This window comes from Coenobita brevimanus, chromosome 71 (genome assembly GCF_032717465.1).
Source record: "Coenobita brevimanus isolate Jiangsu-jjx chromosome 71, ASM3271746v2, whole genome shotgun sequence".
Taxonomy (NCBI): domain Eukaryota; kingdom Metazoa; phylum Arthropoda; class Malacostraca; order Decapoda; family Coenobitidae; genus Coenobita; species Coenobita brevimanus.
The window spans coordinates 33,806,360-33,825,977 of record NC_137024.1 but is presented as its reverse complement, the minus strand read 5'-3'; the positions used below and the strand labels follow the sequence as shown (position 1 = coordinate 33,825,977).

The following is a 19,618-nucleotide window of genomic DNA, read 5'->3' as shown; positions in this document are numbered from 1 at the left end:
GAATGTATTAGAGTTGTGATGAGGAAGGGTAGACTGAGGTGGTTTGGGCAAGTTGAGAGGATGTAAGATGACAGCTGGGTGTGGAAGGTAAGTGGTATGAACATTGAGGGTAGTGTTGTGAGAGGCAGACCAAAGAAGACCTGGGATGAGGTCATAGAGTGTGACCTTGGGGATAAGAAATTGAAAGAGAGGCTACCTGAGATCAAGCACCATGGAGAGCTGCCAATAGGTGACCAAGGCCATTGCATGCAAGCATTGTAGAGTCTTTATAAACAAATAAACTGGAAAAGGTTGAGATGGTATGAACTTTTACAAAGAATTCATATAGATTGGATGCCAGAGAAAGGTTGTAAAAGTGACATCAAGAACAGTGTTGGTGGAGGTAGACTTAAGGTATTATGGAAGAGATTGGAACAGTGTATTGATGAAGGAGAAGGAGGAAAAGAGAAGTGTTTGAGAAAGTGAAGGAGATGTGTAAGGATAAGGTAACCTGGAGGCATTTTTGTCATGACCGTCCCCTGTTTGGGTGCTCCTAGGAGGGAGTCAGTTGTTGGAAGTGAAGGTAGTGAGACAAGGAATTCTCAGATGTTACATTGACCCTGATCTTTGGCATAAGAATTTTAGCCAGTGGTTTGGCAGTTGATGCCATGAGATAGAGGGATTGGGTGAATAGGTACGTGAGAGAGTTGCAGAGAGGGCAGCCTGATGGCAAAGGACAGGGTGACAGGGAGTTACTGTAATTTGTTTGTTGCCACCCGTGAAGGGATTAAGGAAAAATTTGTTGTGCTTTGATGAGGGTAGTGGTTTTCTTTTTCTTATTTCTGAATCCAACCAGCTTTTGAAATAGCTATAGGGAAACTGGTTAGGTTGATGATGATGCATAGCACAGAAATGATGCTATGCTTCATCTTAGGAGTCACTTTATGGAGGTTGGACATGGTACAGCTGAATTTTTTTGTGGACTGGAAGCTAAACCAAATGCCAATACCAGCTAAGTACTTCCCAACAGCTATAGGAAACTTTGGAAAAACATCCATCCATCCATCATCCAATCCTACGTTGCCCCATGAGGAGCGTAGGAGCCCGGGGCTTGGCAATTGGTCCTGACATTTAAGATGAGAGTGACCAGCCTCACTCATCCCTGAGTGGCATTACATGAGCAGTAAACCCCAACCACCCCTTGGATATAAACCTTCACCAGCTCAATCCGATTGGAGCACAATAATTACCCACTAAACCACCAGGTGCCAAAATTTGGTTATATGGTTACCACCCAGTGTAGTAAATGGTGTCCTGGTGTACAGGAAACCATTTGGCTTGTCACTCAGTGTAGAGTCACCCACAGGCAGAAGGAAGAGGAAAGAATGAAAGAAGGAAAGACAGAAGAGGGAGTGCACGGTCACCTGTAGGCAGAAAGACAAGGAAAGAATGAAGGAAAGAAAGACAGAAGAAGATGGAAGGAAAGAAGGATGGAGGAGAGGACAGGGCAGACACCCGAGAGCAGCACTACACTGAGTGAGTGGATGGTGAGCGTCCCCATCTACCACAATTTGGAAAAACAAAACATGACATTTGTAATAAGCATTGTAACATCATATATTTTCATCTTGGACTTGGATTGAGTGTACTTGCTGCTGAATGTTTCCTGCTTCAGGGTGATGATTTTGTGTGGCTAGTTACTAGTCTTCTACCACATTTCACTCAAGGTAGTACCTCTCAGTGGTGATGGTAGCCATCCATCTACTATCTAAATGAATGATGATTAATTAATATATATGATGTGTAATGTAGGCGAAGACGGAGAGAGAGACCCCATGGGAGGTGAGACAATGGACGGCGTGGTAGAAGGTACTGGTGAGGATGTGTGCCGGGTGGGAGGGAGCCCTGAGGATGACCGTACATCATTGGCACCCAGTATTCCCCACCTGATGGATCATCCCCACCAGACTGATGACACTGCCACATCCGTACAACCAGAACCTCCAGATATTTCTTCATGCCACACTCACAAGGTTAGTACAAGCAGTTGTTATTATAAGTCGGATGTTTCTGTAAAATCTTAACTTGCCTTACAAGTGGTAGGTTCTGTAAATTGAGGGAAACTGTCAGGTTAGCAGTAACTGTAGGGAATACTTGAACTATTAGGCAGTGTTCTGGGGGTATTGTAGGCTGAACAGCAAAAAATAATTTGCAAAAGGTGCCAAATAACAAGACGTTGCAATAGTGTACACACAAGCACATTGCTGCTTTCGGGCTACTCAGCACTTCCTCAAATGAGAGCCATTTCTGGACTGTGCTTCTCTCTACACTGCGCTTCTCTCTGCACAAATCCAACAATTTATGCATCATTGCAGGAGAAAATGCTTCATGGCCCTGTCAGGCTGTTCAGCTGTAAAATCAGTAGGATCAGTGAGGGGGCAAAGCACCTGTTTAGAAAATTTCATTTGTCTTGAAATTGAAATGATCCCATCTGTGACACAATTGCAACCATCCTGCCAAGTTTCATTGAAATTCTTTTTCCAGTTTTGTTTGCTAAACACACACACACACACACACACACACACACACCAGACTTGGGGTCTGTTACTGGGTTTCTATTACTATTACTGTTACTATTAATTTCAGTTGCTCTCTATTATATTACTATTATAATTACTTTAGTGGTCATCTATTACTGTTACTATTACTTGGTCATCTGTTAGTATTACTATTACTATTAATAAAAAATTTATGATAACGGTATTAATTAAATTGAAAATGGTTTTTATTTTCATTATCATTGGGAGGCTCTTCCACTGAACGCACAAGTGTCTCTAGGTCACCTGATGGCCTGTTGACCACTCTCCATTCTGCACGGTCTCCTGTGGTGTACCTGCAGCTTGGAGAGCAGCCAACAGGTAATCAAGGTGGGAAGGCTGTCTTTATTGATTATGGTAAACGGTATGAAAGAAGTGTCTCTAATGGGAAAATAATATACAAACTTTGCCATCTATTACTATTACAATTACTATTACAGCCAGGAACTTGTGATCTATTACTATTACTTTGAAAACCCTGTAATAGTATATTACTATTACTATTACATACAGTAATCCCTCCAATATCCAATGTAATAGAGCCAAAGGCATGTCCAGATAGTGGTCCTGGACTTGTACTTATGGACCCTAACTCAGAAAAACACCTATACAACTCCCTCTGGACATGCATTGCACCTATTTAAGACCCAAATCACACCAATAAGGGACATAAAAGACTAAAATAAATGCAAAAGAACCATAAAATGAGGTTTTAGAGGTGAGTTATACAATATTAAACATTCTGGGTACTTACAACAAGTCCCTGGCTCCTGGACTGGTAGTTATGGACCCTAACCTAGCCTAACTCAGAAAAACACCTCCCTACTGCACATGCATAGCACCTAAGACACTATTCACACCAGTAAGGGACATAAAAGAGTGAAATGAGGTGTTAGAGGTAAGTATGGAAAATACAGTACAATACGAAACATTCTGGGTACTTACAGAAAGTCCCTGGCCATCTCGATGAATAACCCGCCTCCTCTCAGACTCTGACAGTAAGGAGGAGTTCCTGAAGCACTTGCAGTACACTGTTCATGAAGTCTTGCACTAAACTTAGTTATTTGCACTCAGAATTCCATTCTCTTAACACTGCGCACTCCAGTCTTACTTGCGCTCCTTTGTACCTTAATGAAATAAGTGTTGCACTCTGCACTTAAAGTCTTACCACTCATAAAAGCATTTTCTAAAGATAACACACTCTAGTTAATTTACGTTACATTGAAAGTCAATTAAATCTTTGTCTTTTCACTCAGAACTCAAATTCCTTAACACTATGCACTGTTTTTTTTTTTCCACTGCTCAACTCTGTAAATTCCTGTGTGGTCTAGTGGAGAAGTTCTAGGCGTCTAATCACTGTCAGAGTCTGAGAGTAGCTCATGCAGGCGACCTAGGGGTGCGTCGCTGGGTCGTGGTGATGGCGTACCCACTGCAGAGGACTCTGAAGAGAGGCGCAAACTCAGGTCGATTGGTGACTCCACCGTGCCTGATGTGCTGGGCTATGGCTCGGAGCATGAGGGCCTGTCTTGGGGAGGCAGTGGAGTGGAGCCAGGGCTGGGCACAGCGGGGGTCACAGGCCTGAAAAAGCTGTCAATGGTTGATTGACGCAAGCAACAATGATTTTGACGATTAGTGATGCGCTGCCTGAAAGCGCGCATTTCCTCCACAAGTCCCAAGGGCCCTGTCTCCCTGTCGCAGTCCGGGTGGGGGTAGTCCAGAACGAACTCTAGGTGTTCCCGGAGTGCGCTCAGCTTGGGGATGGCTGGAGTAGTGTCACACTGAGAGGAGTCTGCATCATCGTCACCGTCCTCGTTGGAATCTTCAAGTTATTTATATTTGTGGAATGGTGTAGTCCTTTGTAGAAAATGGGAAATTCCAGCCTTAGTTGTGTACATGGTCAGATTGCTTGTTTAAGTTTATACTTGTTGTTTTGAGTATATGCTTATTGCTCATATACCAGTATGATCTGATTTTCATTACATATTTTACCCCTTCCTCTCATCCTTCCTTCCTCCTCTATCTTCCTTCATTCTTTTGTCTTCCTTTTGCCTATGGGTGGCTTTACACTCCCTCTTCTGTCTTTCTTTCCTTCAATCTTTTATCTTCCTTCTGCCTATGGGTGACTCTACACCGAGTGACAAGCCAAATTGTATCCTGTTCACCAGGAAACCATTTACTACCCTGGGTGGTAACCATATAAACAAATTTTGGTGCCTGGTGGTTTAGTGGGTACTTAAGGCACTCGAATCAGATTGAGCCAGTGTAGGTTTATATCCAAGGGGTGGTTGGGGTTTATTGTTCACATTTTGTCGCTCAGAGATGAGTGAGGCTGGTCACTCATCTTAAACGTCAAGACCATCTTGCCTAGCCCCAGGTTTCTTTGCTCCTCATGGGGCAACAGAGGATTGGATGGTGGATGGATTGATTGTAAAAATGCATGATTTTGCATATCTTGTGTATGAAAAGATTGCATCATTTGAGGGCATACAAGAATTATATAAAAGCAGATAAGTACAAATTTTTAAGGGGATTCAGAACACTTGGCAAAAAAATTTAAACTATTTGGAGTTAAGACTTGAAACTTCCCAGATGAATAGGCACTTATATTGCCTACATTGTGCGTGAACAAGAACGATATATATATATATATATATATATATATACGTATATTTATACATATACACATATACAGTAATCACTCCAATATCCGACGTAATAGAGCCATAGGTAGGTCCGGATATTGGGCCCCAGCTTATGGACTTGTACTTATGGACCCTAACTCAGAGAAACACCTATACAACTCCCTCTGGACATGCATAGCACCTATTTAAGACCCAAATCACACCAATAAGGCACATAAATGACTGAAATAAATGCAAAAGAAACATAAAATGAGAGTTTAGAAGTAGGTTCATACAATAATAAACATTCTGGTGACTGGCTCCTGGACTGGTACTTATGGACCCTAACCTAGCCTAACTCAGAGAAACACCTTCCTACTGCACATGCATAGCTCCTAACACCCTATTCACACCAATGAAGGACATTAAAGAGTGAAATGAGGTAAGTATAGTATGGAAAAAAGTACAGTATGAAACATTCTTATGTCCGGATAGTGGGGATGTTCGGATATTGGGCGTCCGGATATTAGAGTGATTACTGTACACGTAATGAATCTGTATATTTTGTAGCGGCATTAATGCTCAACCAATTGTCTTCATTTTTTGGCTGTGAATAGTCATTTGATATCTTTACCACCTTATGCAAAAGTTCTGTAAAAGTTTCCCATACATCATGGAATGTTGCCATGTTATATTGCACATATGCCGGACGGAATGTAAAATCCGGGTTTTTGGTGACTTTTCCCCTACTATACAGTACTTAAATCCTTCACATTTTCGACAATATCTTAACATAGGTTGTTAGCTCCTATCAAAAACAATATTCCCTGGTAGTCCCAAGTAAATCTGAATGATTTTTGAATTTCTGTGATTTTTTAAACAAAATTTATTGAATGGAGATACGGCCTCGTAAAGTTTGGAAATGGTTGTACAGTGGAAGCTCGATTATCCAGGCTCGGATTATTCAGCTTTCGGTATATACGGGCCGTGACCAAATGGTTCAGTGGTATAGTAGTACATAGAATTATCCGTACGATAGCTCCGGTTTAAACAGGAAGCATCCAGTTGCTAGGGAGCGAGGCATGGGTAAACCAGAGAGAGTCTGCTCACCCTGCCCCCACCCACACCTCCTGCTCACAACTTGATCAGAAGGGTGGTAGGGTGGAGTTTGGTGAGGCAACTGATACACCTGACCTAGCCTAACCTTGCTTAACTACTTATTAATTTAACCTAATGTAACCTAACCTGGGCTCCAGTTGGGAAATTGGGAAACTAAATCCACTTTGGTTTACGATGAGTTTCTTCCATTATGCCCGAAACAATCGTAGGTACGGCTTAAAGAACGTGATAATAAAAGAGAAAATCTTTCAGCAAGAAACGGTAATTTACTACCCTCAAAATAGAAAAACACAGAAAACCAACTGGAGGAATATGAAGTAAATTGCTTAAGTCTTTAGGCTGTTTGCTAGAGGAAAAGGAATGGGTTTCCCAATTTTAGGGAACAAAATGGAACAAGAATGTCTGCTAATCAGAATAAAAAAAATTACTCATGTGCTCTCATAAGTTAACATTCAGTTCTGCATTCTTCGTTAGATATCGCGTATCCCAACACATTTTGGACCGACAGAGCATAGTTATTTCTTCCTCTTACATTTACTGTTCATTCTTTTGTTCGTTCTTAAGTGTACTTTGTGTGTGAAAGAGAGTATTAATGCAAACAGTAATGCATTTCATTAACCCCATCATAGCTGCCAGCCTCGAACAATGCTCTACTGTACTGGTGTTAGGGATTTTGGGTTAGGGAGAGCTATAAAAAACTGCGAACAATTATGGAAGGGAACGAATGTCGCTGGTATGTTTTCACGACCCTCCTCTACCATCTCAAACAGTCAGGCGGTCTGCCACTTCATCTCAGATGTTTTTGCCGATATGTTTAAATGCTAATGTAACATGCAGCCTAATTATGAGTAAGTTTCTTCCATTATGCCAGAAACAATCGTAGGTAAGGCTTAAGGAATGTTATGATAATAAGAGAAGAAATCTCAGTGAAAGGTAATTTACCACCCACAATATAGGCAGAAAAATACAGAAAACAAGCTAGAGCAATATGAATTGAATTGATAAGGTTATTAGGCTGTATGCTTGGACGAAAATTTATGAGATTCACAATTATAGGGGACGAAATGGAACAAAAATGTTTACTAATAAAAAATACTTTCATCTCACGTGTTCTCGTAATGTGGCATTCAGTTCCACATTCTTTGTTCGATGTCACTTCCCAACACATTTTGGACCGACAGAGCATACAGTTATTTCTGCTTCTTACAGTTAAGTGTACATCTATTGCACATTCATTTGTTCGCTCATGTGTGTGAAAGAGAGAGTATTGATACAAACAATAATGTATTCCATTAACCCCTTCATGGCTGCCAGCCTTGAACAATGCTTTACTGTACTGGTGTCAGTGACGTTGAGTTAGGGAGAGCCATAAAAACTACGAACAATTATGGGAACGAAGGTCACTGGTATGTTTACACAACCCTACTCTACCATCCCAAACAGCCAGGCGGTCCTTTCATCCCAGATGTTTTTGCCGATATGTTTAAATGCTAAAGTAACATGCACTCTAATTTTGTTTAAATGCTAATGTAACATTCCCCCTAATATCATGAATCACAGAAAATCATAAGATGGGTTTAGGGAGGAGGGGAAAAAGCCAGGTGTACCAGACGAGTCTTTTCACATCTGTAAGAAAAAGAAACTGACTTTATAACTTTGAAAAAATGGTTCCAAGGTCTACCACGGCAGCATAAAATTTCTGAACTCACAAACATTGAGGGGGGTAAACATACGCTTTGCTGTAAGCAGTAAAACCACCTTACCAAATCAATTCATCCTGATAGTCTGTTATATTTTTCTGATTATTTCTGGGTTAGTAAATAAACATTTCTTGTTAAATCTGTTTCCCAGCTGTTTTTAGCTGTTCTGGTGTGACGACTCTTTGTTTGATTCTTTAACGTAATGGCAGGAGACACTGTTCTAATCTAAGTGTTTAAACCTGGCCTAACCTAGCTTAACTGCACCTAATAATTTAACCTAACCTAATCTTCAGTTGGGAAGTTGGAAAACCAAGTCCACATTTGAGTACGATGCGTTTTGTCCATTGTTCTGGAAACAATCGTAGGTACAGCTTTAGAATGTGACGATAATAACAGGGAAGAAATCTTTCAGTAAGAAAACGTGATTTACCGAACTGAATGTAGTCTGAAAAATACTGAAACAAGCTGGAGGAATATACACTGAACTGGAAAGGTCTTTCTGGTACTTATAGTGTACATTTACCGGTAAATAAATCAGTCTAACAGTACAGTACTTGTGTTTTGTTTCCGCCGGATTAATCGTGCTTTCGGACTAATCGGGCACCCCTTAACACCATATAGCCCGGATAATCAGGCCATCTCTGTATCTATCTTACTTCTTTCCTGATTTGAATGATTTTTGCATGTCATACTCATTAACATAAAGAGATAATGTACCCTAAAAATCAAAATATTCTAATAATAAGTAGTGTAAATATTCTAATAATAAGTGCTATATAGGAATACATACAATATGTAGCACAGATGTGACATCATCCAAAAATTCGGTTTTTGCACCTTTGTACCCCCTCCACAATATGTCTACCCCCAATGTATATATGTTCCCCCCCAATGCATACATGCCTCCACTAAAATTGCTGACCTAGCACGCTTTCCCAGGACCTGAAGCCTGGGAAGGCGTTATTGCATCAGTTCTTAGCAGGCAGCCAAGACGGGCAGACTATTTTACTGTGAGCTTGTAATAAACTCCATATCTAGCTGTTTGTACACGGAGTTTCTATCACCAAATATAGCAAGTTACATTTGGTAGCAGCGGTGTTTTGAACCATCAGATTCTGACCGCCTCCACTGATTTTTAGTGACATCACAAGATACACGACGTCTCGCATCTCCTAGCCTCGCACCTCCTCAGTGCCTCCAGTGGTGTAATCCCTGGCTGTGCATTCTGAGTGTACAATTTTTCTCACCAGTGCTCACCTCTCAAACAACCCCACCCACACGCCTTGTTCCTGACTGCACGTGTCACCGTCGCTGACCTACGCACCTGTTGCACCTGTTCCCAGCACCTGTTCCGAACTCATCATAACTCCTGCCTCCACGGTGCCACTTATCCCTGTCTGCCCGCTGCCTGCCCACCACCGTTCTCTGCATTTGCAACTCAACAGCTCTACACCTGCCTTGAACCAACATCTGCCCTCACAACCCACCACCTGCCCCATCGCCGCCACGCCCTGCTGTCACCCGCATCTGGTCTGCATTACGGAGCCTCCTAAGACCGCCACTCCCTGCCGGTGACTCATCGCGGTGTCTTTTCTCCTCTCCGCCCAGCTCTCTCCACCGCCGCCCCGCCTCACCCTGCCCTGCCCAGCCCCTCCCAGCCCCGCCCCGCCCTGCCCCAGCCCAGCTTCGCCCAGCCACCCCTGCACGTCATACATCTCGACACTCCCGTCTCTACTGTGTAACTATAGTATATCTTTCCTTTCTATAGAGATTATCCTCGATTTTCTCTACAGATTGGATATTGTAAATCTTCCATCTCATTTCCATTACCCCGTTTTCATCTTCACCTACGTTATTTATAATCCATCTCATCCTTCGCCTTTTATTTAAACCATCCATCCCCGCACCTTCATTCATTTTCATGCCTACTCGTGTATTCCATTCTCTCGTTATTATTTTTACATTTCCACCTACGTATCCATCTTCATCCTTTCATCTTCCATTCCCGCATTAAATGCCATACTTTCCACGTCAACCACTTACCACCAGCTCTCTCGACCCGGAAACATCACCTGCTCATACCTCGTCTGCCGACTTTAACACAATCACTTATTTACGAAGTGGCAAAGAGTACCACCGCCCTGTACCTGAGACTCCCGTTTCCCTTCCCACAGAATCCTTACTACCCATCCTACACTCGTAAATCCAGATACCTCCTTCTCTACTCCTGCCTCTACACTCCCTTCTTCTTCTTCTACTCCTTCCCCTGTCGTTCCCTCTCCTGCCTCCCTCCATACCCTGTCTTGCTCGCCCTTAACTGCCACTACCTTCTCTCTCTCCCACACCTCTCCTGCCGCCACTTCTGCACTTCCAGCCATGGCCAACCTTCCACCTTCTATCTATCTCGACAATGCCAATCATCCCAAATTTACTGGCCAGGACCCAACTTGGTCTGTCTATGATTTCCTCAGAGAAGTCGAAACAGAAATACACAATAGACAAATCACCGATGAATCGCTCAAACTGGCCTACCTCATGGGTCGCTTGCACCACGGCAAATCGGACATCGGATCCGCGATCCGTGCAGGACATTTCGATAGCATTCGTACCTTTGCTGATTTTCGTACGGAACTCATCAGCCTTTGTTGCCAGCTTTCAAATACCGCGTCTCTCATGGGATTCATTAATCTCCTAAACCAACTAGATGAGGACTTGAGAGTCCCAGCGCAATATGCCGAGCTCCGCGAAGCTGCCGCCGCCATGAAAGCAACTAGTAGCGAGATGCTCCAATTACTGGTAGGCACGAAATGGTTAGAAGACAAGAATGGCATTCCCATACTTTCACTCACCAACTTTGCTGACTTAATTGGTTACATGAGATTCCTTCACTGGCTTACTCCTAAACAGCGAGAGCTAGCCTTGGAAATCGGTTTCAATCCAGATAAAATTATTCAGGTCACTAAAGCCATTCATGAAAGAACAGGTTCGAACTACACGCGTCAGGGCACCATCCAACCTCTGGCCGTCTCAGTCTGTCACACCTCCACTACCTCAGACCAATCTCGCTCCCGTCCCACCACACGCGGCAGACCTGCCACACATCGTTCTCCTACCGCAGGTCGTGATCAATCTAGCGCCCGATGTAACAGACAATCTTCGATACTTTGCTGGTACTGTGGTCATCCTGGACATCGAGCATCCAGTTGCGACCGTACATACAGACGTCCTCACTCCCAAACCAGACAGCGTACGCCTTCCCGCTCACATCGTCCACACTGCAAATACCACAAATCAAGCACGACTCACACCACTGAGGAATGTCGTTACCTCAACCGCCAACAGTCGGGGGAAGCACCGCGCCCGTATCGGACCAATATCACGTAGAACCAGACACCCAACTCGCCATCCGCCATGTAGGTCCCATAACATCCTCGGGTTTAGTCATTCTCGGAAACAGTCATGACATACCAATGTCATTCTTCTTGGACACAGGATCTATAGTAAATCTCATCTCCGAAAATTCCTTACAAATTATTCATCAACATCACAACCACGTCAGTTTCCTAGAACCACCAGACATTCGCCTATGTGGTGTTGAAGGCTCAGAGTTTAAGGTTAAGGGAAGAGTCACCCTTGAAGTCAAACTACATGGAGTTTTGCCCCCTATCCCCATTGAATTTCATGTCACTAATGACTTGCAGTATCCCGCAGATGCCCTTATTGGTTTCTCCACCATGGCACAACACTCCAATGCATTATTACCTGCTTGTGGTAGTATAGACATTTCTGGATTCCCGGTTTACACTATGGAATGTCCCCGTCCTGTTCTTACGATCAAATCAGTCCTTCAATTACCTCTGTCCCTATCACTACCAAAAAGTCCAACCCAGCCCAAACCACCACTATCATCATCTGAGAATACAGAGATCATTCCCTTACTGACTGCGAGCAAGGACATAAATTCCTCAGTGTCTCCTGATACATCATCTCAGCCTTCGGACATGGCTCTTACCTCCTCTCCCGACAACACTGTCGCTGACTCAGACGTGTCTCAATTACCTACCTCACATAGTGTGAATGATCTTCTCCAACACGCAGAGACGAAACGTGCAGTAACGAATACGTGCACAATTTTGTTACCGCATGAGTTCACCAAAGTCTCTGTTTGTGTTGCCGGTGCGAAAGAAGGAGTGGATGTACTAACACTACCTGAGACGTGTTGTGTGAATGGCTTGACTTATGAGTCAGCGTGGTGTACAGTCTTATAGGACAGCTTACGCTACCTGTACTTGCTCAGTGTCACAAATGCTCGTACCCCCTCCACAATATGTCTACCCCCGATGTATATATGTCCCCCCCCCAATGCATACATCTATATCTATCTATATACCTAGGCTGCTTCCCCCAAGGAAAGGGAGGTAGCCGAGACAGGACGACACACTCTCCATTTACTCATCCATTTAAACACATTCATTCACATCTTAGCCCCAAAGGGGAGAATGGACAGATCCTCACCGCACCACACCGCACAAGGGTCAACTGCGCAATGCAATCAGTGACATCCGCAGCAGGGCCCGACAGCAGAACTGGTTTACCCCTGCCACATCATAACATACCCATCCCCTTACCCGCACCTGACCTGACTAGCTGATCAGACCAAATGCGGGAGAATATCCCCTCAGGGCTGCGTCATCACTTATTTATTCACAATTTCTCTCCATTTATTTCTGTCACGCACAGCCACTCTTCCTTGCTCAACAGACATCCCTCTCGCATCCAGCGCTCTCTTCACACTATCCATCCATCCTATTCGTGGTCTTCCTCTCAGCCTTACACCTCTCACATCAGATCTAGTTATCTTTTTCACCAATCGCTCATTATCCATTCTCTCCATATCCCCAAACCATCGCAACACCCTCTGCTCAACTCTACCAGCCATCTCCTGAACAACTCCAGTTCTCCTTCGCACTTCATCATTTCGCACCCGATCCATACGCGTCACTCCACACATACTCCTCAGACACCTCATCTCCATTACATTCAAACTTTTCCTCTCTGCTACACCCATATTCCATGTTTCAGCCCCATATAATGCAGTCAGTACCACAACACCCTCATACAGCCTTCTCTTTACATCCATTCTAAGCGAACGACATTTAAACACTTTTTTCATTCCTCCCAGCACCTTTCCTACTTCATTTATTCTAAACTTCACTTCTGCATCTATTCTTCCATCCACAGCAACATGTGACCCTAGATATTTAAAACAATCTACCTCCTCAAGCAACTCACCATTCAAAACTATATTCATCCCCCTACCATCTATCAACCTCGTACACTTCATCACTTTACTCTTATTCTCATTTACTTTCAAATTCCTCCTTTCACACACCCTTCCAAACTCCTCTACCAACTGTCTCAATCTCTCCTCTGCAATTGGTCACCAGTGCAGTATCATCTGCAAACAGCAGCTGCTTCAGATTCCAATCTCCACCATCAACATTTACCAGACTCAGACCACCTAAAAGTCTTGCATTCACCTCCCTTACAACACCATCCATGTAAATATTAAACAACCAAGGTGACATCACACATCCCTGTCGCAGCCCCACTCTCACGGGAAACCAATCACTCACAGCATTTCCCACTCTTACACATGCTCTACTATTTACATAAAAACTTTTCACCCCTTTTAGTAACCTACCATCAAGTCCATACAATCTTAAAACAGTCCACAAAGCCTCCCTATCAATTCTATCATACGCTTTCTCTAAATCCATAAATGCCCCAAACACATCCTTGCCTTTCGCTAAATACTTTTCACACACTTGTCTCACAGCAAACACCTGATCAACGCATCCCCTCCCTCTCCTAAAGCCACACTGCTCATCACTAATCACTCCCTCTGTACCCTCTCTAACTCTCATAATTAACACTCTACCATACACCTTACCTACAACACTCAACAGACTTATACCCCTAAAGCTAGTACATTCATACTTATCACCCTTGCCTTTATACAACGGGACCACACAAGCACTTGCCCAGTCAATTGGCACCATACCTTTCTCAAAGCACACATTCAACAATCTTACTAACCAGTCAACAATAGTCACTCCACCACCCTTCAGGCATTCCACAGCACACCCATCCATACCTGCAGCTTTCCCAGTTTTCATCTCCTTTACTGCCTTCTCCACTTCCTCCTTCGTGATCAAGGAATCATTCAACTCTCCCAACACATTTATTCCTTGCACCCTTCCATCCGCCACAATCTCAGCCACCCTTTCCTCCTCTACATTTAATAATCTTTCAAAATACTCTGCCCATCTCTTCCTTACTGCATCCATCTCAATTAACATCCCTCCATCCTCTGCTTTTACTCGTTCTTCCTTCCCAGACTCTCCCTTTCGCACCCTTTTCACCTCCTTCCAAAACATTTTCTTATTCTGTTGAAAATTCTCTGTCAGCCGCCTACCCCACCTCTCATCTGCTGCCACTTTAGCATCACGCACAGCCCTTCTCGCTCTATTCCTCTTTTCCTTATACAGTAATCCCGCATATTTCGCGGTAGTTACGTTCTTGTAACCCCCGCGAAAAGTCAATTCCGCGAATACTCTATTAACAATTGAAAACTTGCACTTGTGTCCACCATGCATGACACTGTCCATGTCCATACTGATTGCGAGACAATTCGCCGTCAGACAATTCCCCGTCAAAACATGGACGATTCCCCTTCAGAACAATTCGCACCCTGGACGATTCCCCGCCATTCTATAAATATACTAATCAATACTTTTATCAATATACTTATTAATTAATCAATACTTTAATAACTATATTTCAGGGGGATCCAGCAGTCTATGTTTAGTAGCGTAGGTTCTGGATATTATTTATTAGTTGCACCCTTAGTCAATAATTAACTTGTTTCTTCCTCGCTGTAGTCGCCTTTGAATTATATTCTAGCGTCACCCATAGCTATCTTCATTAATGAAGACGAATTGTTTCGTGTTTGTTGTGACTGCGAATTGTCCCGAAACCTCCATACTCATCCCGAAATACCTTCTTACAAGATTGAAAGCACATACTCCATTATGAAGGAAAAACGTAAACACCGTACTGTAATACACAATTATCTACACATTTATTAACAAAACAGTACAAAATAAAAAGATGCATTAACTGGTGATAGCAAACACTCGCATGGTCGTTTCTTAGCTTGTCCAGTAACACAATTTTCTCTGCTAAGGTCATAACTTGATCGTTTTGTCACTTTGGAGTTCTTACTAATTGTATTATTAGCCTTTGGTGAGGCTGGCTTACGTCCTGGGGCCATGTGGAAAGCAAGTGGGAGGCAAGAGGCTCATATCATAGTGTGGTTACAACCACAACAGCCACTTAAGGCAGTCAGGCGTGGACTGAAGAATGCGGGGCAGAGAGCAGTGTTGCCATATCAAAACAACGAAATTATGCTAGGGCAATGAAAAAATTATGCTAGATTGAGCATATTTGTTCCAAGTAAAAAATGAATTATGCTAACTTGAAGCTAAATGATAAAATTCTATACATATTCGTGCAACATATTAATTATGTATTGTTTACTATGAAAATATTAAAATGAACCTACATTCAGTAAGAGGATAAATATCGGTATCTACCCATACTGCTTTTTCCCACGAAACTTACGTTTTTCTGATGGATTTTGATGTGATTCGTTCGATTTTGAGCATCATTTCCGTCGGAAATAACCAGATTTTGATATATGACCTCCCCCCATCCCCCTGAAATAATGAGGGATCTTTGGGGAATCGGGGGTTATAGGGAGGGGGGAAAACAGAAAATGGTCATTTCCGACTGAAATGAAGCTGAAAATCGAATGAATCATACCAAAATCCATCGGAAAAACCTAGGTTTCATGGGTAAAGTACAAAGCTCAAACTTATCCTAACCTAACCGAACCAAACCGAACCTAACCTAAAACCTAACCTAACCTAAAACCTAACCTAACCTAATCCAACCTAACCTAACCTAATCCAACCTAACCTAACCTAACCTAATCCAACCTAACCTAATCCAACCCAACCAAGCCCAAACTGAAAGTAACCAACTATTCAAACATCTTCTTACCTTATTCGTCTCTCTCTCTCTCTCTCTCTCTGATTTGTAGCTTTTATAAAATTATTCTAAAAATATTCCATTCCATTCTAAATTATGCTAGAATGATTCTAAAACTTCTAATATGCTAAAAAATATTCCAGACTCGAAAATTTGATCAAAATTATGCTAAAAGAATAAAATTATGCTAGATATGGTAACACTGGCAGAGGGGCCACGGGAAAGGGACAGAGGGTGGCGTGAGTTTACCGCGCTACAATTGGAAGCTGCGGGAATTTCAATTTTTTTTTTTTCTGTATATTCAAGGATATTTTTGTTGAACTTATTAATGCTAAGAAAATCCGCGAGAGGGCAAAACCGTAGACAAAAAATCCGCAAAAAATGCGGGATTACTGTACCTTTCATATGACATCTCATCCTTCCTCTGCAGCCACACTTCATATGCACGTCTCTTCTCGGCCACAGCCATACTTACTTCCTCGCACCACCATTCACTTCCTTTTCTTACACCACCACCCACACGTCTCACACCACACACCTCTTCTGCATGCCCCACCACAGCACTCTTAAACAACTGCCATTCCTCCTCCACGCTGCCATTTTCCCGATCTTTCACTGTGTTCCACTCATCTTTCAATTTCTCCTGATACTCTATCTTTTTCTCTCTTTTATCCAACTCACTCACTTTCAAAACCTCCCTGCCACACCTAACCCTCCTTGCTCTCACCCATCTCTTACCTACTCTTAACTTTCCCTCCACCAGGTAGTGGTCAGACATACCTCCACCCTCCCCTCTTAGAACTCTCACATCCAACAATCTTCCTATTACATTCCTAGACACAACCACATAGTCCATCAAAGCTCTATCAACAACCCTTCCACCCTCCTGTCTCACCCATGTATACTTATAAATATCTTTCTTCTCAAACAGCGTATTCCCAATCACCATCCCTCGCTCAACACACATCGCTATCATTCGTTCCCCATTTTCATTTCTTCCAGGCACACCATGCATACCAACTACGCCTTCAACTGCTACATTTCCCACTCTAGCATTCAGATCTCCCATCATTACCACATTCACATTCGCTCCAAAACTCTGCAGACACTCATCAACATCATTCCAGAAAGACTCCCTCTCTTGTTCATCCCTTTCACTACCAGGCCCATATGCACTCACAAACACCCACAACTCACGTTCAAATTTCGCTTTCACCCACATCAGTCTCGATGACACCTCCTTCCATTCAATCACACACTGCTGTACTACCGGACTCACTAACAAGGCCACACCTTCTCTTGCCCTTCCTCTATCAACACCTGACAATCTTCCATTCACACTTCCAAACATACATGCCCCCACTAAAACTTAAAAGTGGTGTAAAGATTGGAGACTTCCTGGTATACCCAGTGGCCGTAAGGGTGTGCCAGGATTCCTCAATTCCTACTATTCAGACTGATGATAGTACGCCAGTCGGTGTATGTACTATTAACTCTACGGGATCTGCGCCGACATATTCACCCGATATGCTCTCACATCTCACTTGCACAGATTTCCCAGAAAATACGCCTCAACTCCTCGACCTTCTGACCTCGTACAGAAACATGGTTGCCTTACCCGGTGAACCGATGGGTAGAACAGACCTTGTCAAACATACGATTGAACTACTACCAGGAACTCAGCCGATTTACATACCAGCGTATCAGTTTCCTCACAGCCAGAGAAAGCAGACAGATCAAATGGTACAGAACATGTTAGACCAAGACATTATTGAACCCTCCGTCAGTCCATGGAATAGCCCACTTTTCTTAGTACCAAAGAAGGATGGCAACTTTAGACCAGTAGTCGACTATCGTATGGTCAATTCTGTCACCGTTCCAGACCGTTTCCCGTTACCTGTCCTCACTGATTTGCTAGAATCCCTTGGTGAAAATAACGTAGTCTTTTCATCTTTAGACCTCCTCAGCGGGTACTGGCAGGTCGAAATGGAAGAATCCTCTCGCCCAGTTACAGCCTTTAGCACCCCTTCCGGACATTTTCAGTTTAAGAGACTCCCTTTTGGTCTGAGAAATGCTCCTTCCGTGTTCATGCGACTTATCCATTCAGTCTTCAGCGGTATGATGGGACACTCTCTTTTTGCTTACCTAGATGATATCATTGTTGTGAGTAAATCCATCCCTGATCATTTTACCCAACTCCAGCAAGTCTTTGAACGCCTCCAGCTCGCAGGCCTGAAAATCAATCTCAGTAAATGCGACTTCCTGCGAAAGAAAATCAAATTCCTAGGCCATGTCGTAGATGCTCAAGGCATTCATACTAATGAGGATAAAACTAAGGCGATTATTAACTTCCCAGAACCTACCACTACCGAAGCTGTACGAAGTTTCCTGGGCCTCAGTGGCTATTATCGTCGATTCATACGGGATTATGCAAAGATTGCCTCTCCTCTGACCCACTTACTCAAGCAGAATGTGCCCTTTGTTTGGACTCACGACCAGTCACAGGCCTTCCAAAAGCTAAAGACAGCTCTTGTAAATGCCCCTGTTCTAGCATTCCTTGATTATACCACACCCTTCCTTCTCTGCACAGATGCCTCAGGCACTGGACTTGGTGCCATTCTGATGCAACTCGATGAAGCATCAAGGAAGCGCGTAATAGCGTATGCTTGTCGCACCCTTACAACCGCTGAACGTAACTACAGTGTCACAGGTCTCGAAGCGCTAGCGGTAATCTGGTCCTTGAAACATTTCAGAGATATAGTCTATGGTTATCCAGTGCATATCCAAACAGACCACCTTCCACTATGTGATTTGTTCAAGAATCGCAACCTAACAGGTAGGTTAGCTAGATGGTCTGTCATCATCCAGGACTTTAATCCCACTTTTCAATATGTACCAGGCAAGTTGAATGTAGTCGCAGACGCACTCTCACGTCACGTAGCAGCAGCTATAACATCACTGCAGCCTGAAGTAACTGAAAGCACTACACTAACATCAGAAGTTGTTCGAAACTTTCAGCGTCAAGACCCCGTGTGGTCCAAAGTCATTTATTTCCTAGAATCTGGCGATGCTTCAACCTTACGTACTCTGCCAGTATCACTAGATGAGTTCATGCTAGATGATGATCTCTTGTACAGGAAAACACTGCTAACAGGCAAAGATATGCCCAGTCGCGAAGTACGCCAACTTGTTGTCCCCACTGCCCTGATACCAAGGGTTCTTCATATTGTTCATGATACTCCTCAAGCTTCCCATCCAGGTAAAGACCGATGCAAGCACGTCTCAAATACTATTGGCCAACCATGCGCCGCGATATCAATGCCCACTGTGATTCTTGCCTCTCATGCCACCGCCACAAAGGATCAACCGGCTTACCAGCACCTCTCTTACAATACCCAATCCCGTCACGACCATGGGAAACTGTCTCAATCGATCTCTTAAAACTACCTCTCACAGAATCTGGCGCTGAGTACTTGTTCGTAGCGGT

At 43.4% G+C, this 19,618-nt stretch overlaps 1 protein-coding gene across 1 annotated transcript in view; it reads left to right on the top strand.

Annotated features, from left to right (window-relative positions):
* Nucleotides 1-1,814: 1,814 nt before the first annotated feature.
* The window catches only part of Asx (transcriptional regulator additional sex combs), a 243,734-nt gene continuing 225,930 nt past the window's right edge, over nt 1,815-19,618 (top strand). Inside the window, exon 1 of the mRNA XM_080277837.1 lies at nt 1,815-2,012. Coding sequence (XP_080133963.1) covers nt 1,815-2,012 — 198 coding nt within the window. The remainder of the gene's footprint in view (nt 2,013-19,618) is intronic.